This window comes from Neophocaena asiaeorientalis, unplaced genomic scaffold, assembly GCF_003031525.2.
Source record: "Neophocaena asiaeorientalis asiaeorientalis breed wild unplaced genomic scaffold, Neophocaena_asiaeorientalis_V1.1 scaffold275, whole genome shotgun sequence".
NCBI lineage: Eukaryota > Metazoa > Chordata > Mammalia > Artiodactyla > Phocoenidae > Neophocaena > Neophocaena asiaeorientalis.
In genome coordinates, this window is record NW_020173679.1 from 7,920,771 (window position 1) to 7,944,158 (window position 23,388).

The window sequence follows — 23,388 nt, forward strand, 5'->3', positions numbered from 1 at the left end:
TAACTAAATGTGAACACCCGTTTCACTGTATAACAGTTTCATGCTCTTAAGCTTGGTAAGAGCAGCCTTGCCCTTTCTGGGAGAGCCAAGGCTACACCTGTAATGTCAGAATGCATTAGCAATAATAAAGGCCACAGTAATGCAAGAGACGACTTCATACACACGTCATTCCAGAATGACTAAATTCAATCAAATATGGCAGTGCTTCCTACAATGCTATGATCACCAGGGCCAGCGTGTGTGACGTGGGCCCACTTACTGGAAGCCGCTGGAAAGAGAAAGTGAGCGCTCTGCTTTGAGACTATAATGGACAGAGTTTTTACCAGCCCGTAAGTGGTTTGGCATCCTTCTTTCCCAGGAATTACCTAGAAATTCATTTAACATCTAAAGACTACAAATGAAACTTCAGAAGGCTAAAAGTACATAAAGAGAAGGGCAGCGGGGCTCGTATTCTCTCACCCTCATCTTAAAGATATATGATCCTGGGCTTCCCTGGTGGCGCAGTGGTTGAGAGTCCCCCTGCCGATGCAGGGGACGCAGGTTCGTGCCCCAGTCCGGGAGGATCCCACATGCCGCGGAGCGGCTGGGCCCGTGAGCCATGGCCGCTGGGTCTGCGCGTCCGGAGCCTGTGCTCCGCAGCGGGAGAGGCTGCAGCAGTGAGAGGCCCGCGTACCGCAAAGAAAAAAAAAAAAAAGATATATGATCCTTATGGAGAGAAAAGTAAACTCCCAGAAGGTGGTAATCAAGAATCAAAGCCAGGGACTTCCCTGGTGGTGCAGTGGTTAGGAATCCGCTCACCAATGCAGGGGAGACGGGTTCAAGCCCTGGTCTGGGAAGATCCCACATACCGCGGAGCAACTAAGCCTGTGCGCCACAACTGCTGAGCCTGCGCTCTAGAGCCCCCGAGCCACAACTACTGAGCCTGCGTGCCACAACTATGAAGCCTGTGCGCCACAACTACTGAAGACTGTGCGCCTAGAGCCCATGCTCTGCAATGAGAAGCCACCACAATGAGAAGCCCGCACACCGCAACGAAGAGTAGCCCCTAGCCCCCGCTCCCCACAACTAGAGAAAACCCACGCACAGCAATGAAGATCTAACACAGCCAAAAATAAACAAATAAATTTATATATTTTTTAAAAAAAGAATCAAAGCCAAAGATGACCTGGTCTTAATTCTAACTCAGTCACTAACTTCTTCAGTAACTTTCAGAGAGTTGCTTACCTTTCCTGTTTCTGCTTCCTCATCTGTAAAATGGAACTATAACTGCATAGGGACTCACCAAAGTGTTTCAAGGAATAATTAGTTAGCATTTATATAATACTTTTGATCTTCAAAGTAGCATTATTAGACTATAAAGTAGAGTAGACGTGGTTTGAAAAATCTTTTTAAAACCTAAAGTAAAGTATGCAAGCAAATTCAGAGAAGCAAAACAGGCTGACCTCATCTCCCAACAGCCAGATCTCTTTACCCCCATAGGCAGCCATTTTCTGCCCTAATCTGTACTTGCATGTAGAGACAAAGGTATAAATCTTTTACTGGGAAAATTGGAGGAGGTGGAAAGAAGAGAAAAAGGAGAAAGAGAAGGTTAGAGGAGAGGCACTAAAGAAAACATAAAAGGGAAGAGAGATAAGAAGAGAGAAAAATAAGGGGCAAGGGGCTTCCCTAGTGGCACAGTGGTTAAGAACCACCTGCTAATTCACGGGACATGGGTTCAAGCCCTGGTCCGGGAAGATCATACATGCCATGGAGCAACTAAGCCCATGTGTCACAACTACTGAGCCTGCGTTCTAGATCCTGCGAGACACAACTACTGAGTCTGCATGCCACAACTACTGAAGCCCACGTGCCTAGAGCCTGTGCTCCGCAACAAGAGAAGCCACAGCAGTGAGAAGCCCGCACACCGCAACGAAGAGTAGCCCCCGCTCGCTGCAACTAGAGAAAGCCCGTGCACAGCAATGAAGACCCAACACAGCCACAGATAAATAAATAAAACAAATTTTTAAAAAAGTTTTTTAAGGAGGACAAGAAGGGAATAGAAAGCAGCAAGAAATAAAGAGAGGCAAATCCTAACCCCTAGAAGAAGAGCAAAAACAGGAAGAGAGGAAGAAAAACAAAGAGAAATGGAAAAGAAAACTTCATTAGGGAACAAATATAAAGTGTATCCTGTTTTCAGAGAAAAAAGAAGGTTAAATTTTTTTTAAGTTAATTAAAAAGAAAAAGCGGAGGACAAAGAGCAGAGGATAGAGAAAGAGAACATAAAGCTTTAAAGAGTATGTCTGGAAACCAGAAAGCTGGAAGGGAAATCATTAGCAAGTCCACAGTGCGTCTACAGTGATACTGTGTGGGTCAATTCATTTAACGCTGCCCTGTACATTTACAGAAAAGTACCTCTGATATAATAAAGGCTCATAAACACGCAGAAATTGGGTTAGACCCGTTTCGAATTCCTGCCAAACAATGGTTCAGAAAAATGAAGCTTTATTTTAATTAGCTGGACTCATGAGTGATTTGATAACAGCAGATGCTGTCTGGATGCTTTCAGCTTGATGGGCTCCACATACATGAACTTAGAGTGGTTTTGATGCAATTAGGTGTTTCTTTCTGTTCCAACATGCCAGGCCCTAGGACCAAAACCTATGTGTAGCCCCTACATGTTACTGTATTTATCTACATGTTAATATTTCAAATCACGAAGATGAGAAAACTGACCACATAATAGAAGTAGAAAAGTAGTTTTCAAAGTCACTGGTGAGTAGACGAAAATATTCTCGTGATGTATTTTTTCTTTCCACTGGAGAAAGAGAAGTTGGGTAGCTGAGAAAAAGCCACACAGGGCAGCATCGTATAGAAATATTTAAAGCCAAAGCTGAGACACAACAGACTGCGTACTTCCAGTTTTGCAATTCCAGTCCAGTGTTACGGCAAAGGATTAGCACGCTTAATGCACAGCCTGACCTGGGACTAAGTGGCCTTCAAAATGTTCTTTGTAATCAGGCATCCTATTATAACCCAGCTCACCGCTCCCTGAGACAGGCGGTGGTGTTCAGGACCGCAACCCTGCAAGTCCAAGTATTTCCACCAGGTGCTTTCAAGCTGGGCATCTTACTGCCCCTCTCTCCCTTTTAAGCACTCTCTCTTCCAAAGAGCATTCTGTTTGCTTTTCCCCCAGCACTCACTGCCCTCTCTGCTAGGACCGCTTAGAACACCACCACCCACATGCACGGAGCTGCTAAAGGACCTGCATAAAGCCAGAGCGGCTTCCAGCATAGGGACTCACCTAATAGGAGGACCCGATCTGTTCATTTTCTGTCAGTTTGTCACAGTTGGCCTGAGGAGGGGAAGATTATGAGAAGGGGTGTAGGGAGAAAGCTCTCTACTAGGTGTGCCACTAGTCTTCCTGAAATTCTGAATCAGGCTTTCAAAATCGTTCACCCCCTGCTGAATGACAGGTGGTACAGAGGGTGGAAAAACAGAGACGCCAGAGTTTTGACTGACTCCCTCGCACAGAAGCGGGGGGTGGGGGGAGGCACTTGAACCCCACGACTACCACTGCAAGCGCACAGGGAGAAACACACACCCCCTCACTCTCTCTCTGAGAGGACAAAACAGACATGATGACCTTCACACCAGCTCCCCTTCACTGGCGCTAACAAGCTGAGCACTGTAAATCAAGGATGAAATCCCTGTGCCAGGAAAGCAAAGGAGAAACATTTCTTCTGTAAAGAGCCCAAGGATGCTGCCTGCTTCTGAATCAGCATTTCAGGGCAAGTGTTTGGAAAGCAGGAAGCTCCATGCCAGCAACTGAAGGAAAAATGTGTATTTATTATATATAGTAGGCCTTCTTCAAAAGTTATTTATTTCACAAAACCACTCTGCTAAATAGAGGTTTCAATCTAATTGGAACTGCAATCTGCATATTGTAAACGCACCAAATGACAGTCTTTGAGATTTTGTTCTCCTCCACAGTTTATGGGTTCACAATTAGTAGATTTCCCAACATACATACAAGAATGTAAGAGTACAGAGGAGTATCCTTTAAAATATATATAGGGACTTCCCTGGTGGCACAGCGGTTAAGAATCCGCCTGCCATGGACTTCCCTGGTGGCGCAGTTGTTAAGAATCCGCCTGCCAATGCAGGCGACACGGGTTCGAGCCCTGGTCCGGGAAGATCCCATATGCAGCAGAGCAACTAAGCCCTGTGTGCCACAATGTGCACCTGCGCTCTAGAGCCCGCGAGCCACAACTACTGAGCCCACGTGCCACAACTACTGAAGCTTGTGCACCTAGAGCCTGTGCTCTGCAACAAGAGAAGCCACTGTAATGAGAAGCCCGTGCACCGCAATGAAGAGTAGCCCCTGCTCACCGCAACTAGAGAAAGCCTGCGCGCAGCAATGAAGACCCAACGCAGCCACAAAAAAAAAAAGAATCCGCCTGCCAATGCAAGGGACATGGGTTCGATGCCTGGTCTGGGAAGATCCCACATGCCGCGGAGCAACTAAGCCCATGCGCCACAACTACTGAGCCTGCGCTGTAGAGCCCGTGAGCCACAACTACTGAGCCCGTATGCCGCAACTACTGAAGCCCACACACCTAGCACCCGCGCTCCGCAACAAGAGAAGCCACCGCAATGAGAAGCCCGTGCACCGCAACGTAGAGTAGCCCCCGCTCGCCGCAACTAGAGAAAAGCCTGCGCTCAGCAACACAGACCCAATGCAGCCAAAAATAAATAAATATTTTTTTAATGCTTTAAAATATATATATTGTATAAAAAAATTTTTTTCAGCCCCTTGTATACCCCAGAGGAGGGGCAGAGGGTCCAAGCTGTGAAATGGGAGGATGCTTACAATACCTCCAAGGAGACAAAGCCAATCAGGGGAAAGGAGGCTGGTGGCAGCTGCCTGAGTGTTCAGGCACACAGGCCTTTGATGAGCCCCCATTCACCACTAGCCTTTTCTTTCCTTCCTCGGGGAGGCAAGGAGGGAATCCCTACTCATCCCAACTCTCTCCACTCCTATCCACATCCCAAATGAGCCATGGTTAATTAACAGAGATGCAAATAGTCACGGACTGAAATAAAGGTTTTTAACAGGAAGTAAAAGGAGACCTTATAAATCATACAGAAAAATAAAAAAGAAGAGGGAGAGAGAGAAAGTATCCAGAGCAAAAGGTCACACTACCAATAACTGAGGAAATGAAGAAGAAAAGGGACAGGTCAGGACTTCCCAAAAGGTCTAAAATTGTCTGCTTGTACCTCTGGGTTCACATCAAAAAGTGATCTATGACAGAGGAGACACTGTTCTGGGGAAGAGAAGTGGGTACCAAGACTCTGGAGTCCCATATGCGCCCGGGACTTATCTTCCTAGATTGTATCCAAATTAACCTTCTGCTCCCTGTTCCTCTCACTCACTTCAAGAAAAAAAAATTATTTAATTTTTTCAAACACTGCATCCCTAGAGCCCAAAGATATCCTTTGCTTCCTTAAAAACTAAGCATCTTCCAGTTTACGGCAACTCCTTTCTGCCCTCCATACTCTGACAATGCCAGCCTCTCTGTCACAGGGTGTAACCTTCATTAAAAAAAAAAAAAAAATCAGAGCTTCAGCTTCCCATTAAAAAAAAAAAAAGATAGAAAGATAGGACGAATAAATATGAATTTGAAGGGGAATTCTGCCAAAACCCAAACCTCCCAAATCTGGTTCAGCCACATTCTTGCCCACAGCCTGTACTTCTCGGTGCCTCCCTGCATTTTTCAAAATGCAGCTGCACAGACCTCTTAAAATTCAGATTTCTAGCACCTATAATTACAGGGAGCTCGAGCCAGGCTCCTTTAATTAATGAACCTGACTCCTCTCTCTTCCGAGGCAATCTGCATAAGGGATGTATCACAGGGGTGAACTGGCCCCTGATCAGTGCTATCTGCTCTCTCTGCCAGATGAGCCAGCACTGCACCTCCAACAGGAGCACGAAGTTGCCCCCACCCCGCCTCCACCATACAACCCGATCCGGCACAAGCCCATAATGCAGTTAAGGCCATAAGACATTTCTTGGAACTTAAGGGAAGAGAACGATGCTTTCCTGGGTGTGACCAGCCAAATCCAAAGAGAATGAGATTCTCCCCGGTTCAAATGCTCCCCTGATTTTACTCTCTTCCCTCTGCTGGGATGAAAAGCAGAGGGTGCAGGCAGAAGCCACTGTTCAAGGCTGGACAAGCAACAGAGGGAGCAGCCTGGGCTTCGAAAACTCTGGAAAAGAAATGAACACAACAAGCCTGGGATTGACATGCATCCCAAAGCTGAAACAAAACTGGTAAGAAAAGCCATGCCTCTTTAAAGCAAAACAGGTGGAAAGGGGTCATGATATTAAGGATACTGTTCACAGGTCTGGAGAAGAATTTGAGCACATCCCAAGGACGATATACTGTCCACAAGAGCTGTTCCCAGGTGGTCCTCACTGATTCTTGATACTACTCCTTTCTAAGCCAATCCCCGATTAGCACTTTTAAAAGAACTGGTCTGCCTTCTGGCTGCTCTGGGCAGCACAGCCTAATGCTGTCTGTATCTGGTGCACGTGCCAGGACAGCCTATAGCCACTCTCCTGAAAGTGGGTAAAAGCTGGCTTGTAACCGTGTTCGCTGGAAAGGAGGCTGCCTTTGGCTATAACAAAGACTGGAAATGGTTGCGAACAAAGCCACAGATGCCAGAACAGACAAGGCCTGGGTCAAATCAAGACGACCCCAGGTAAAGTTTCAGTAGGAGATTTGAGATCCAGTAGAAGATGCCAATGGATTTGGCAATAATAAAAACAGGTTTGGTTCAGTCACTACCATCTGTTAACTGTTTCTCAAGGGCCCCTCAGGCCCACAGCAAACCCAGTGGGGCAACAGTTGTTTTACTGACCAAATAAACATACCTCTTCTACAGGTAAAGTTGTCAGACTATGTACCCAGTAACACACCTTCTGAGGTTTTCCCAGTTTCTCATTCGTGATTTGGGCTATAAAACGAGGCTAAGGAGCTACTGGAGAACATCACTGGGGTCAACCAATGAAAATTTGAGTTGTGTTGTCCTAGCTTCTTAGTTCTTCCCAGGGGACTTTACAGTGTAGGTGTCAAAAACTAAATTTGATCATTCTGTATTCTGCCAGGAAAGGGGGCTTCAACGTTCCAGTGACTTTCTGCCGCTGTGAATACAATTTCGGAAGAAAGGGGGAAAAAAAACAGTAACATCAGTCTATCCAATGGTTAAACCCTCAGATTAAAGCAAGGCATGCTCACTGATGGCTGAGTCTAACTCCGTGCGCCTGTCTTGTTTCCTAGCACGGCGACCTGCCATCGTGATGGCCAACCCCCAGACGCTAACACCACACACCATCCCTGCTTTCCCACTAGATCTGGCTCCAAATCCATCAGCATATCCCAGCCTGGATCCACTGCCCTCAGTGCTGCAGTAGAGCTCCAGCCTGAGAACACGACTGACCGACTGACTGTAGGAGCCACTGCTTCCGTGCTTCCAAACCACAAGCAGCCAGAGCTGGGTGAAGGATTTTTTAATTTGGTTTGGTTTTCCAACCAAGACATTCTCAAAGTTCAATGTTCTTTGAAATGGAAGCATTTAATTTTCGAACAAACAATTGGAAGCACAGGACCAGAGAAAACGCAGAATCGAGGACGAAGGTCAGGATACGGAAAAATAAGGAGCAGGGAGGTAGCTGAGTTCAGGAATGTCCAGGGAGTCTTGGCATGGGAGCTCACACCAGCTGGCCAGGCACTCTCTTTCCAGGATGTCTCAAGGGGAAATCACCCATCGATCCTAGGACACACTGGTTCTAGGACCAATCCCTTACCTCAGAACAGCCTCTGCCTCAAATTCCTGCTTGCGCTTTCATGTTTAAATTATTAAATGCATTAATGTATTTACATTATTCAAGTCTTATGTGCATTTTTCTAAAATAATTTATGTATAAGAGTTTGAATGTCCATGACTGTTAATGTCTACAACCCTTCCTGTTCATTATTGATTCTGGAAAAAGAAAAAAAAAAAAGTCCGAGTTTTAATGCCTTATTTTTAATGTATTAAGAGTCTGAATAAGTGCATTCTCTTTCTTCTTCTGTGATTTCATGCTTTAAGTAGTGCATTTATTAAACTGACACAGTAGGAACTGTGGCGAAGCCTGGCACGGCCCCACACTGCAGGAGCCGCCAGCGGGAGAGGCGCGCCTGCTCCTCTGCCACCAGCGCTCGGCACTCTTCCCACCTCCGCGAGGCCGGGAGGGCGGCCGAATTTCGGATTTCGGGCGTGCAAGGAGATTTCTCTTCCACCTTTTTAAAGCTCTTGCCCAGGTCCTCTCTCCTTGGTAAGTGAGTTTCCAATTAAGGTGGAACTTTTCTGCTCATCGGAAGCCCTCCTCTGGTGTGCTCCAGCTGATATCCAAACAGAGCTCACGTCAGCACACAATTTTCAAGAACAATCAAAATGCCTAGCTTAGCATGGCAAAAACAGCCAACAAAACAACTACTTTTAAAGGGGGATCTCAAAATGCAAACATCTCAAACAAACGACACCTCCATTTAGGCAGAAAAACAACTTTCTTTTGAAATCCAGTTTCCCCAGCGTAACAGCCCTCTTTCAACTATAGACAATAGAGCGACAGTGACACCCAATGGCCTACAAGTTCATCCCAACTGAGCATTCCCCCGGCTCTCCCCGAGGTGGGTCTCAGGCCCAGAGTTCCTGTGCCAACATGGAAGCTAGAAGGAAGTATCAGCTACTCATCAAGAAGCTGAATTGCTAATGGATAAATTTCTTGCCACTACATGGAACACACACACAGTATGTAATCATGCACGTGTGTACAAACAGCGCATCAGCACATGTCAGTACAGTCTTTCTGGCGGGTGACGTGAGAACGTGCGTACACGCACACACACAGATGCACAATACGTGGACTCAGCCACACTGTACAAATCAACTTGGAGTGGGAGAAAAGATGCCAGACGTAGTTCACTGCCGTTTCAGAATCTGACTCTGCCATTTCAAATGTCACATAGATATATACACACACACACATACACGACAAACTTATAATATGTATACGCTATATGGGTTTTTAATATACTTTCTCCTTTTTTTTTTTTTCCTGTTTCCTTTCTTCTTCTTTTCTTTTTTGGCTACTCATTACCATTCTTTAACTGTTACAATTTATATCAGCATATAATGTTAAATAATTACAGGGAGCCGAGCTCACTCTAGTGAGGATATAAACGCGCTGTGGGAATCTACAGATTTAAACAAATAACACTCACAGCAGGGGGTGAGCAGATGAATTAGCATTAATATCTTGCCTGGGAGATCCCAGTGCACTGGTACTGCTTAAATACAGATCTTTTCTGTAACAGTCAGTATGACAGCTCCCGGCAACACGGCCCCTTTCCCTTTCCCAGTCAATATAGCAGCCAGTGAAAACAGAAACGTCCCTATAGCAATCAATATAGCAGCCAGCTAAAATAAACCCTTCCCTTTTAAGGGCTATATAATAGTCAGCTAAATGGAAGAACTGGCACCCCTACTGGATAGCTCAGCAGAGAAGCCAAGGAATGAACAGGCCACAAGCACTAAACGATCCTTCTGCTCCTCCAAAAGGCCCTGCCCAGGAAGGGAGAAGACATCCATAGGTAGGCAACCCAGAGGGAGCCTGTGGAGAGACACTTGGCAGGCTGCTCCTGGTCCCAAGGAGTAAATGTGCAGGGCACCCCTCATTGAGGTTTAATTAATATGGCCAGAAACTCTAGAATCCTTGTTCAAACTGTCAGCTGGAACGAGGGAACATCTCTCTCCAGTGGGGAGTGAGAGTATCTTGATTTGAACCCCGCTTTGCCCCTGCCCTGCTCCCACCCTAGCCCCAGAAGGGAAGAGTATTAAGTTAACAGCCTGTGGTTTTCTATTTTCCTGCAGCAGGAATAGTGGTTGTGTCAGAAACAGACATCGAGCCAAGTGGGTGAAAACACAGCATTCTATGTTGAAAGCTGCCCTGCAGATTAACAGAACTCATGTTTAAAACTCACAGCCACCAAATTTATTAAATACTGTAATGATATCATATTTTCCCCCATTCACAGCATAGAAAATACTCTCCTTCCTTAGAGACATATAGGAAAGAAGTTTTAACTGCAACAGAATTCAGAGGATGGCTCACTCTGAAGGCCCAAATAGACCAAAGGCCTTTAAAAAAAGAAAAAGAAAAACAACAAGGAACATTTAAGAGGCCCCTGTGCATCTGAAGTAATCGCTCTTTTTCATTATAACTAGCTGCTTCTAAAATTAGTTCAGTAAGATTTATGAATTTGATAAATGTGGAATATGACCACTGACACCAGTGCAGGTTTCCCACAAATACTCCTGAAGTTAATGCTGGGATTTGGTTATGCTCCAAAGCAGATGAACATCAGGGACCCACCCCACCTTCATTAAAATTCCACAATCTGTCTGCCATCCTTTGAGTAAACCCACAGAGGGTCCCTGTTTCCCTGGCCAGGTGTTTAACACCCAATGATGTTCATGTCATCAATCAGGTGACTCAGTCAAGTCCCACAGTGTCAGAAACTGCAGGAAGAAAGATCCGACAAGTCCTAGTTTGAGAGCTCAAGTCCTTAAAAATTTAGATCCTGACACCCCACCTAAGCCGTGAGAATGCTCTCTTTTACTTCAGGAATTCCAGGTAAATGCCATCTTAGGAGAGAAAAAGGTTAATAAGATCAAGGTCCTCTCCTGGCAATCAACATTCTGTGTAGGAACCCTACAGGCCGTCCTAGGAAAGCCTAGCAAGCTTAGTCACACTGTGATCCTGGTACCCATTCAAGGGAGGAAATGGATACGTGGGGAGACCCACGATTTTGCAAAATGCAGTATCACAAAAAGTGAGTTCCTGTTACGATTTGACATGGCATTAGCTTCTAGAGCTGAAGCCAGTGAGTACTTTATAAAATTCAATGTACGTGGATGTTTCCATTTCTAAACCACACACAGAAACTGGGGGGCGTAGACTCTCAATCTGATGGCAGTAAACCTGGAGAGAACTCATCACGATGTTAGCAGAGACTCTACTTCAACTACAGATGCCATCACGATCATCATCAAAGCAGTGGGCGGAGTGTGGGGGGTGTGCAGGGGAGAAAGAGGGAGAAAGAGAGACAAATGAAAGGGAAAATAATTATGAACGGGAAGGAGAAAAGAGAGACATGAAAGAAAAGATCACAGATAACAGAAGAGGTAACAAAATAAAAACAGAAAGACGAAAACCTTACTTTGGCATTTACAGTTTAAAGGTTTCAGGGCATTTTATGAAATGACAGTTGCAATAAAACAAACAGAATGGTGAGTCATCTGGTTTCCAACTTCTGAGTCAAAAGGGGCTGTTTCTAGACAAACTACAAAGCAGCACTGCTGCCTGCACACTTAACGATGCCTATCACAGCTACAGAACAGGATGTGGAGAGAGAGAACGGGGAGGTGGGAGTGAGCACTGTCTTTGCTGGTCTCAGTGTCCCTGTGAATAAAGACTGTCAAGATTTAAACCATAATAATGGAAAGGCTATAAAGGTCTCAGCCATAATGTTTCCTCTGATGTTCCCTTTCATAAAATGCCCGCTTTATGTTGCCTACGTGGCAATGGTACACTAAACATCTGCGTACCAGCGGGAATGCTGCACCCTAAGTTCCCAGCGGGCAGCAACTGGGCACTCCAGCCCCTTGGCTCACCATCACCATTTACATAAGTGAGCGTGCGCGGGCATGCACGCACGCACGCACGCACGCACACAGAGACACACACACACGCCACAAGCATGTGCTGAGTGCCTACTTCCTGCTAGGAGGTGAGGGATAAGGATGTGTGCCCACTGCATACAGGGTTCAGCAAGGGACCTAGGTGCCAAATACCCAGGAAACAAACAAACGAAAAATGTATTCTGCTTGGAAATGTGGCCATACGGCACAGGGACTCCTTTGCCACTTCAGCACCTAGCAGCCCTACACAAGAGCTTGGCAGCCTAACAGTGAGACGTAACTTTTCCCCGTCCTGTGCCAGAGCAAAGTGGATAAGCTGGAATACAAATCAGATAAACGCTCAAAAAGGGGGCTGAACTGGGCACCCACAAAGACTTGCCTTTACTTGGACTTGGCAGACGAAACTATACAGAAAACCGCTGGTTTCAAGAGAATCTTTTATCTGTAGCCTGTCACCTAACCATTCTAGGCACCAGGGAGCCACAAAGAAAACAGAAACAAAACCTCTCCCCGTTAATACTGTGTAGACATGACAAAGAGGCAGGAACTAAGAAAGGACAAGGTGGACGTGAAAACCACACGTAGGGATAAAATGAAGTTGAAATCTGTACATCAGGGAGACCGTGTGATGCCATTAGGGAAGCCAAGGTACAAAGTTAGGAAAGGACCAATCTGGTCAAGCCCCGGGACAGATGGAGAATGATAACTCGAGTCTGCTGGGTAGGCAGCCAGTGCCAACCGCAAGCCATCACTGGGCTGTTTTCCCTGTTGATCTATAATTGGCGAGTCTGTGATAGAGCTACCAATTATCGTTAGACCCCCTGTATTTAGTTCACAGACAAAGGGAAGCAGGAGAGACCAGTTAGTAATGAGTAAGTAATGGCCACTAAAATACATCGTATTTTACTGAGCTGCTTTGGCAGGAAAAGCCATTCAGAAAATAAAAAGTGAAAGAATAAAATAAGCTAGAGAAACTCAATTTTCTTCTTCCTTCCTCCCAAAGCCACAGTTAGGATAAAATGAGGTTTGTGCAGGTTAATCCTTATGAGGTAAGAAAAAAATGATTAAATACATTAAAAAAATCAATTGTACATTAAACCAAATCCAGGAACTGCAAAAACAAACGCTGCAGCGTTCCTCCAACGGGTATTAGCTCTGCCGGTCTGGTCAGCAGGGGATACCCCCACCAGCCGGAGCCCGCTGAGGTAAATGGAAGCTGAGCAGAGAGGAAGGGAGAAAAATGGAGCTGGGAGGGGCTGGGGAGGGGTGCGGAACCACAGACCTGTATTTCACTGGAATAAAGTTATTCCTAGACAGTACAAAGGAAGAAATAAAGTGTCTTATAAATGGGGCTCTGGAGACCAGGCTGAATTCTTCAAAAATCCAATAGAAATAACAATAATGATAATCATCATCGTTTGATAAACAGAAGTTATAAACCACTTTGCTGTCAAATAATCTGCCACTATTTCTAGTTATTTCTTCTGTTCATTAGCAGATTCTATTAAGCGCCATTTTTCAGAGAGACGACAGAGAGCAAGCTGGAGAGGTGAGGTTAGGAGGCGTGCCTTTGTCTCTGAGGAAAGCCACTCTCGGAGCCAGGATGGAAGCTCCCACCCTTCCCCAGCATGCTGGGGTCCTCGGATGAAAGCCTGCAAGAAGGCAGAGCCCGGGAGCACTGGTCACCAGCTCCTCCCACGGTGGAGTCAGGACTGAGAAGTCTCAGCTAGTCCTAGATAAACCTCACAGGGCTGAAACGTCGTGGCCAATTTGCTTCTCCGTGTGTACTGCATAACTCCGGTTCTGCCTGCAACCAGCCCTCCTCCTTTCTGTCCCCTGCTTCAGCCACACAACTGGAAGAAGACCTGAGAGTCAGGGCCACGGTGAAATACACGCTTCTGGGATGGGGGTAGTCAGTCATTCACTTCAGCAAGGCACAAGCTGGCCATATGCATCTTGAGCCCCAAAGGCTAAAAGGATTGGCAAATCCAGAGTTTCCTCCTTAATGTGCTTATGAAATGAGTCATTTAGAATTGAAGAGAAACCTCCATAAGCCCGGCTTGGGAGTGGGGGTGGGGAAGGTTAAGGCACATGCTGACAGGAAGGACAGATGATCAACCACATGACAGTGGTGTTCCCAACAGAATAAAGGCCCGTGTCCACAGGGAAAAGTTTCAAAACATCCAAACAGTATTAGAGTGGGTTATCAATGGCAACAAGTAAGATGTGACAGGATTTTACTCTCCTGAAGACATTCTCCTGTCTTCAAAGCAAGTGACTTTTGCCACCTTAATTCTGACAGCGAAGGATCTGTGGATGTTGATGGGGACAGAGATAAAGGATTTATCTGAGGGGGCAGAGAAAGCAGAGACGGAAGATCCTGAACACTGTGGTTTCTTATGTGGAGTCAAAAGTGGAGCGCTCAATTGTGGACCCTTCCCTCTGCCAGCAGGAGAGGGAACGATAAGCGGCTGCTGCCCCCTAGAAGCTACCAGGGACACAGCACCTTGCTCCACAGACAGAGATGAAAGATCCTATTATCTCGCCTCCATCCCGTAGCCTGTCATTAGTGAGGTACATGGGGGCAGAAACCTCCTCCAAGCACGAGGAGGCCCACATCACCTCTGATAAATTAATAGGTGCCTTTTCAACAGCTAAGATGCATACAAAAGACTCCAACCAGCCAGAGCGCATGAAGGCAGAGGCTTCAGAGGAAGCACAGGCTCACCAGGCAGCACCTGAACAAGCCACAGCCCTCTCCCAGACTTCTGTGCTCTGCGAGGCGGGCACGCTGCCCCTGCCTGCCCTCCCACCCTGCTCAAGTCTGACGGAGAGAAGAGCTCAGCAGTGCGGGCGTTAGGGTTTACATCCCAGCCCTGCCGCTGACTAGCTGTGGGAACCTGATTGCCCTGGGCTTGCTTCCTCACTGTAAACTGAGGAAGAGTGATCCTCGCCGGTTTGCTGGGATGAAACAAGATAACAAAAATAATGGAAACCAGCACGGAGGTCAGCACATCATACGGCAGAAGTCCTGACCTATGTGATCGGAGCTAGCAATTGGTCAGTTAACTGAAAAATCAGTTAAAGCAGGGAATCATTAAAAATGGGGTCTTATCTACATACCTTAAACGTTTCACATTAACTTAAAACCTATAAACAAACCTGCAGTCATTTACTAATCTTTTGATGTAGAGCCAAGACCTTCTCTTTGAGTGTGAGACCCGAACACCAACACCGGAGTTCCCAGACGTCTTTCTTGCATAAACTTCACCCGTAACACACCCTTCACAATTTCTAAAGCAAAGCGAGCCCTTAAAAGACATTAGCAAAGCAAACTGAAGTACAGAATACTTCTAGATTGTTAGGATCTTCCCCACGCACACCTAAAAAGACAGCAATCTTTTTAGCAGTTTGCATTTACCAAAACATTCAGCTTAGTTTTCACAGAACCCTCTTTTTACATTTATGTTTACAACATTTATAGATCACTCTGCTCACATTATATTTCACCTGTTTATAGCATATTTAACAAAACTGCCTAATTCGCTAACAAATCAACTGGCCCACGGGTTCAAGACAAGCTGACGTCCTCCTGGTCTGCAGAAGGGGTGTGGGTGTGGATGTGACCAGCCAGGAGCTGCCCAGTCAAGAGCACCTGGCACCATGACAGTGAAGCAGTTTCTAATGAAAGCTCTTGACACTTTCTCAAAAATATGTATTTATTGGTGCTGCCACTTCATTTCACAAGAGATCTGATATGAGTCAAAGAAAAGGATACAGCAAACAGAAGGTATGAGGAAAGGGAAAAAGAACGATGTTTAATGAATGCTGTTTACTCTTCCGCTTCTCCATCAAAACCCATTTTCAGCAAACTGTGGAAAAACTAAACCATGTATATACGTATGATCAACTTGTGTGCCTGATTCTATCAGCAGCTCCTCCCCTCCAAGCTGGAAAAGGCAGCCCTGCCCCTGAAGATGCTCTTGCCGTGGCCTGACTGGACCACAGCGGACACACAGAGAAAGGCCTCTTGGTGCTACCCCAGGGCACCACCCCGCAGACTCTGTGAGCACAAGCAGGAGACCGGGGCCACCAGGGCCACCAAAGGCAAGAGGCCACAAAAGCGGCAGCACATCTTCTCCCTGACAGGGGCAATCTAGCCCCATCCAGGGGGACCAGGAGACGGCTCCTGTCGGCCTCGGTGTCAGGGAGCACCCCACGCAGATTTACTTCAAGCATCACTCAGCGTCGGCCCCATCTCTAGACTGTGCAGACAAACACATAATGGCAGAGAGAAGATTTGTGGAGCAACAGGCATAAATCTTGGTTATAACTACAAACCATAAAAGAAAGGAGAGCTGGGAGGGAAGGAGGGAGGGCCACAATCACGTCCTTCTCCAAAGCACCACTTTATCTTCCCGCAGCTTCTCAGCACAGAGTGGGGTTAACTACAAGAGGGGATTTTGCAAGCCCAAATTGGTCTGCATGGTTTGAAAGTGGGCTAAAATATTTTAAATTGAAATTACCCTCAAAAGCAGAGGGCACACGGCTGCCCTAAGTATGACATTCAGTGCTTCACAAACTGGGGTCTCAAAAGGGATTTGTTGAGTTTGCCACATGGAATACCCACCTTTAGGTCACACTTTAAAAGCACCTTTTGAGTAAAAATTCTTTCAAATAAGATAATGACTGATTTAAAACAACAGAAAAACATTTTCAGAAGGTCACTCTGCCCAAATAAGAGCTCTATACATCCCATGCCCAGCCAACGCCTGGGTAGAACTCTGAGACTGTGTCTCCAGGACGAAAGGAAGAAAACGAAACCTCTTCTCAAAGAGGCTGGTGACAAGATGAAAAACCCAACTCCCCTGATCACTGTGGCTCTGAAAAAAGGCACTTGAGCGCTCAGCTCCCTGGTTCCCACTCCAGAATGAGGACACTGTTCAGTTATCCAATAGTCAGGGCCTCTGATTACAGAAGCTACAGCAAGTATAAAGTATTACCACAAAAGCCAGAAACCCGAAATATAAACAAAGCTGAATAACAATCTCAAATTCCATTTCTCTAATTATTACTCCTAAGAGTTCCGATTCATCTAATAATTATTTGTAAAAGGATACCTTAAAACTGAAAAAACAACCTCTTCATTTACCTGAAGGAGGAAAGAACTGAAAGGGCACAGCCTCGTCTACTCAACAAACCTTCTCAGTCTGTAATAGGAAGGACAGAGTAGGAAGAGGCAGTAATTTCAAAATCAGTAAGTAGCCTAGAGACTACAGAGAAGCCACCCAGAGACGGAATGAGGCTTTTCTCAAGTTCATCCATTTCAGCATTTAGTTCTCTCCAGTTTCCTCCCCCCATCTGCAGGACAGGCGGGAATCTCAGGCACCCTCCCGACAAGGGGTGCCAATGTTAAAAGAGCAGCGTTTTCCACAGGTGATGAGAGGGGAGTGGGGAAGGAGGAAAGCCAACATTTCCTCCCACCTAGGTGCCCAGGCCTCCAGCCCAGCACCCGGAGTCTGGACACACGGCAGCATCCCAACGGAGGAGCACCACAAGCCCCACCCTCTGGCTGCTGACACTCGATTTAGGTTCCAAGTTTCTCACAGCAGCCGTGAGGGGTGCCTCCTGCCTTTGGTACCATAAGTACCAAATCTGCAGATGATTCACTTTTTACAAATAAATAAATAGAGCATATTTAGGATTATCCCTATAGTATCACCCCCAGCCACTGCTTCTAGGCAGACCCTGAGTGGGAAACAAGAGGTGGAGGTTACAGTTCACTTCAGCAAACCTAACTCTGCTACACCCACAGAAATCAACCACGACAGACCCTTTAGATAATAATGCTTAATACTCTCGATTTGCCATATTTATTTATTCTTCCTGGAAAAATGACAATTTCCTGAAATCTCTAAGTGGCTAGTTTTATTATCCCTGTGCTTGTAAAACACTTTCATGAATACACTATTAAAATCAATTTTATTTCCCCACCAAGTGCTTTGAATTTTGTAAAATAAATATATGTGTGTTACATGTTCTGGATATACACATACACACATATGTATGTGAGTATATACACAAAGAAATGCATTGAGCGTGGGAATGTCATTCTTCAGAAATGTTTTGGTGGGGAAAAAACATAAGAATCACCTATCCACAGTGAGCCCACCAACAAGTATACCCAAGTATCAATACTTGAACCACAAAAGATACAAATATAGGGGAGACTGTGCCAGAAGTACATGTGAGAGGTCTCCAGGAGACAGGCAACCAGTCACGGCTCTCTTAAAGAGAAGCTCACAAACTAGCTCCCTGAATTCATCAAGATATTAATGGCCTTTTGATTACCAGCCTCTGGTTAACTGACTTAAAAACCAAAGAGGAAATCTTCGGTGTTCCAGGCATAAGGTGGATGAGCTCCCCAGAAGGGTGGAGATCAACCACGTGATGCAGAACCACCCCCTCCCCCCTCAAGGTTCTGTCTTAACCTCAGGGAGAAACCTGAGGGTACATGATACTTCCGTACTTCAGATATGTGAAACCTAAAAAATAAAAAAATTTTAAAAATGGGGCTTCCCTGGTGGCGCAGTGGTTGAGAGTCCGCCTGCTGATGCACGGTACACGGGTTCGTGCCCCGGTCCGGGAAGATCCCACATGCCGCGGAGCGGCTGGGCCCGTGAGCCATGGCCGCTGAGCCTGCGCGTCCGGAGCCTGTGCTCCGCAACGGGAGAGGCCACAACAGTGAGAGGCCCGCGTACCGCAAAAAAAAAAAAAAAAAAAAAAGTGGTACTCAGGGGAGGGTGGGGGGAATGGGTGAAAATGGTCAAAAGGAACAAACTTCCAGTTATAGAATAAATGAACCATGGGAATGCAATGTTTAAAAAAAAAAGAATTCAGCATACTAAAAATATTAATCCTAGGGAACGTGATAAAGTAGAATTACCATCATCATTTATAAAGGTACATTAATTGTAGTTTGGGATTATTTTGGTAGAGGGATGCTGGGAAAAGGATAGAAACAAAAAACAAACAAAAAAACAAAAAACAAAACCAAAACCTATACCTACAGGTTAGAGGAAGAGAAGATTCATCCATTAGAAAGAAGTTGGTGTCAAAGAGCAAAACGCTGAAATTCTAGTTTAGCCCAAATCCATAAGTGTTGTATAAAGTAGGTAAGCAACAGTATTGCTGAATATTGAGGAGCTTGTTGTACTGAAACTAGGGAGCATATTTATTGCTGCTTCAAATACCCTAAACTCACATGACTAGAAGGACTCTCAAGACATTACTTAACCCCTGTTTCTGTATCCAAGCAAAAGAGGAACCGAGTTACTCCACGCAGACAACTGTCCACCCATTCTTACAGATCTATTGACTAGGCAGGACTTGATCCTGGCGGAGCAGTGCAGGGACCGACCCAGAACCTCTGTGATGGCCCGAGCACGTGCCCACACAGGTGATGAGAAATCATAGGTCTGTGGGAAACTGACAGAAGGTTCTGAACAGGTCTGGGAGAAGCTAGAGGTCAGTACTCTGGAGCTTGCCGTGGGAGGCAAAGTTCAGAGAACAAAGTATAAAGAAAAAGTAATCAGCCATTTTAACTCTGGCAAAGAGTTTTGTCATTAACAATCAGAGAATTTCAACTGGGAGTTTACAGAATTTATCAAAATGAGTCTGTTTACCAATCACCAGCCCTGAGGACACCATGACATTATAGAGCAATTATCCCACTAATGTGGCCAGAGTTGCTGGGTTGGTTCTTTTGGGAGCGGAGGAGGATTGAAGGCGTAAGAGAAGGTACGTGCAGTGTCCCTATGTGGCTGGAATCAAGACCAGGGGATGGCTATGAACACAAATGTGTCAGTTAGAGACCACAAGACCATACTTACCAACTCAAAATCACAAGCCAGTTTTTATAGCCCAGAGAGGACAGATATGAAAATCAGGCCCTCCTTCCCTAGCAAATAGAGCAAAACAATGATGCAGACACCCAAATACATCCACCGAACAATGAAACTTGCACTGTACTGACTAGTCAGTAGAGCCTCTTTTGTTGTAACTCACTTTTTTAATAAAGGGAAAAATTCTTCCAAAGTGCTCATCTAGTTCTGAAAACAAAGAACAAGATTATTTGCCTTCAGCATCCCATGCTTAGCCTTTTTAGTGTAGAGAACAGGCAGCTTCCATTAAGAAATTTTGTGGAAAATATGCACCTCACTCAGTTAAAAACAAAACCAAAAATAACTGAGCATGATGCTCCCTCAACACTGGACTATCCTATTCCTCCAAACCTGGCTTCAAGTTTCACAAAAACCATCCCTAAGCACCCCCTACCCTCAGAGAACTCTTCCTTCTCTGAATAATGAGGGCTCTCTTATACTCCCAGCCAGGCAATTCTGCACCAAATTATATACAATTTTGTACTGTTTGCTAAAACTATATACAGCCTTGTGCTGTTTGCTAATTGTTTCGCATGTAACAAATGCATTTTCTTCCCCAAATAAGATATATAAATTACTTGGGAAGAAGGCTTAGCTTTATTCTTCAATTGTCTGTTCCTGAGCACCCAGGAGACAGCTAACACACACGGCCTGAGGAATCTCCCCTGGGAAGGTGTGACTTGGGCTGAGTGCCTCAGGGCTTTCTGTGGGTGGGCGCTCCCATCCCATCACTTCTCTGGCACCCTATGACTCTCTCCGGCCTGCTGCCGGTTCACAGCAGCTCATCCTCTACCCCCGACCTACCACACAAGCCGTCACTAGCCCTCGGAGGCTTCTCTGCCTGGCACCCTCCCACTGCCACTCCCAAGAGGCAGAAGTAGCTCACACAAGACCATACAGCTCGGCTGGTGCCCTCATTTAATCAGGCTGCTGCAAACGGCTGACCAAAAGCAATAAGGGCATGACTGAGAGACTGTGGGAGTTTAATATAAAAAAATTAATTTAAAAAAAAAGAGGGGAAGGAGAAAGGGTCTACCTTTTAATAGGGCCCTAATTACACAACTCATAGGATCAACCCAAATGAGATGGGAGTTTATTTCGGGGTTTTTTTTAATTATTGTTTTTATATATATATATAAATTGCTGCTATGTGTTTTCTTTCCTCTGAGCAATTACGCAGCAAGTACGTAAAGAGGGGAAAAAATATTAATTAAATATAAGGTAATTGTAGAGCTGGCCTTGAGAGAATGAGTCTGAACTCTGGACGATCGCAGGCTACTAGGGTTTGAAGACTGCTCGGGGCCTCCCAGAAAAGAAAGAAATAAAAATACAACCAACCAACAAGCAGATGCAGAGTACAGCAGGAGAAGACCAGCGCACAGAAACACTAGCAGAGCCAAGGGGCTGCAGGGCTCCAAGTACCCAGAAATCAGTGAGGCTGCCGACTGCCCAGGGCTCATTGCTAGAAAGAATGCCCAGAAGTTTATACAATCACACCCCAAAAGATGGTCCAGCCACTCTTCTGGTGATCAGTAGTTAAATCCGTAGATTAAAATGTAAAAAGAAGGCTTCCCTGGTGGCGCAGTGGTTGAGAGTCCCCCTGCCGATGCAGGGGACACGGGTTCGTGCCCCGGGCCGGGAAGATCCCACATGCCGCGGAGCGGCTGGGCCCATGAGCCATGGCCACTGAGCCTGCGCGTCTGGAGCCTGTGCTCCGCAACGGGAGAGGCCACAGCAGTGAGAGGCCCGGGTAAAAAAAAAAAAAAAAAAAAAAAAAAAAAAAAAAAAAAAAAAAAAAAAAAAAAAAAAAAAATAGTATAAGCAGATAATGTTGGAAATGAGTATCACAAACCAAATTACTGACCAGGCAAAAATGGAACTCTCTCCCTTACCTGTTCTTCAAAGGCCACCTGAAGTGCCCTCACCCTGAGGAGCAGAATGGCTATTTCAGACAATCAAGCAGCTACTTGTCAGGCCCAGCAACCCCGCTCCAGCTCAGCCTCCAAAGGTTTCAGGCATCCCACTAATTACCACTGATTCAAACAAGTAAAATGGTGCATCACCACACCTGGGGCAGATGCTTTCCATTCCAGAAAAGTCCACGCTTTACTAAGGGGAGATCTCGCTAATCCCTGAGTGCCAGAAGAGGAATCAGAAGTTAGAGATCACTTGTGGGCTGTCTCCACAGAGCACCTACTCCTAAAGGGGCACTACTGATGCAAAACTATAGGAGCATAAGGTTTCTTGAAACTCAGTATTTTAATTATTAGAAAATTATACTATATATCATGGCTTCTTACCAGCGGCTCTCGAGGCGCCACATTTTCACTTCCTGGATTAGAGCTTGGCTGCAAAGAAAAATAAAAACAAAAGTAAGATCGCAGTGCCACCCGATGGACATCTAAAAAACCAAAGGTGTGCCATTCTCGAGCAACACACACAAACTACTTCTCATATTTCTCACCAGTTTTCCATACTGCAGAGTGTTCTGTGGTGGGTTACCTGTAAGAAGCAGCCCGAAGAAGAGCCTGAATTTGCCAGTGAACACGAAGAGACTGTTGCTGGGTTTACTGTCACGGCACCTCAAGAAGGCTGCATTTAGCTTAGGAGGGCCCTGGCAGCTGAGCAGCAGGGGCTGGGGACCATCACAAAATCCGCAGCAATAGAAGTCCACAAAAGCCTTTAAGTGAAAGCCAAACTTCCCTTTTGCCGTGTCTCCCCGGCTACTGACCAGCGAGAGCAGACCAAAAGTGGAGAACCAGATTCAGCCACAAGGGGGCCCCAGTTGCCCACGCTCAGCATTTTCTCTGGGCATCTATTTGGAGCCAAGGAAGCAGCAAACTATGGACACTGGTTCCTATTTATCACCTGTCACTAAGGATACCAATCCCCAGTAGTAAAGAAAGCCGAGTTTAAATCCTTTTTGTAAATAAGCTAGTGACAAGCTGACAGATAAGCAGAGCAACCCACAGCCAGGCAGCATGTGGCCCACTCACCTGGCCCTAGTCTGTTTCCTTCTCTGGATCTCTCCCCTCACCCTCACACTTACCTTCAACCCTTGGCTGATCTGGCCAAAATTCAGAGAAAGGGGGAGAGAGAGAGAGACAGAGACAGACAGACTGGGAGGAAATCTACAAATCTCCAAAAGAAGGAAACAAGCAGCCTGAGAGAGTTATGATTAGTTTACTGTTACTGATGTTTAAACCAATTTCCAATTATCTACAGATAATATCCAGACAAATGAGCTAATCTGTGGGTCTCAGGAGCCAGCCTCCAAACTCCTCCCAGCTAGTCAGATGGTAAGTGCCAAGCCTCCTGGGAAAAAGGATAGAAGGTGGAAGAGGAGAAAGTCCAGTCCACAGAGGGTCCCCAAAGATTTCCTCATGCCCAATTGCTACCACACAGTGGGCACAGGGCCCAGTGACAAGGACTCTGCTGGAAGGACTCTATCTCCTCATTCAAAGTCCTGTCTCAAGAGCCCCTTCTTCTGCCAGGACAAGAAGGTCAGCCAGCATGAAACTAACTAGAAAGTCTCAGAGAACCTGAGCATGCTTTCCCTTCCTCCCTCCCCCACTGTCCCTCCCTCCTAAGGCTCCAGGCATCAGTAAGCTCATGCGTTAGGATCTCTAGTCCAGACACCTCTGAGTTCTACACCCAACTG

At 45.9% G+C, this 23,388-nt stretch overlaps 1 protein-coding gene across 1 annotated transcript in view; it reads right to left on the reverse strand.

Annotated features, from left to right (window-relative positions):
* PEX14 (peroxisomal biogenesis factor 14) overlaps window positions 1-23,388 on the reverse strand; it is a 136,300-nt gene that overhangs the window by 96,971 nt on the left and 15,941 nt on the right. The window contains exon 2 of the mRNA XM_024749816.1: window positions 22,028-22,075. Within this exon, the coding sequence (XP_024605584.1) occupies window positions 22,028-22,075 (48 nt within the window). The remainder of the gene's footprint in view (window positions 1-22,027; window positions 22,076-23,388) is intronic.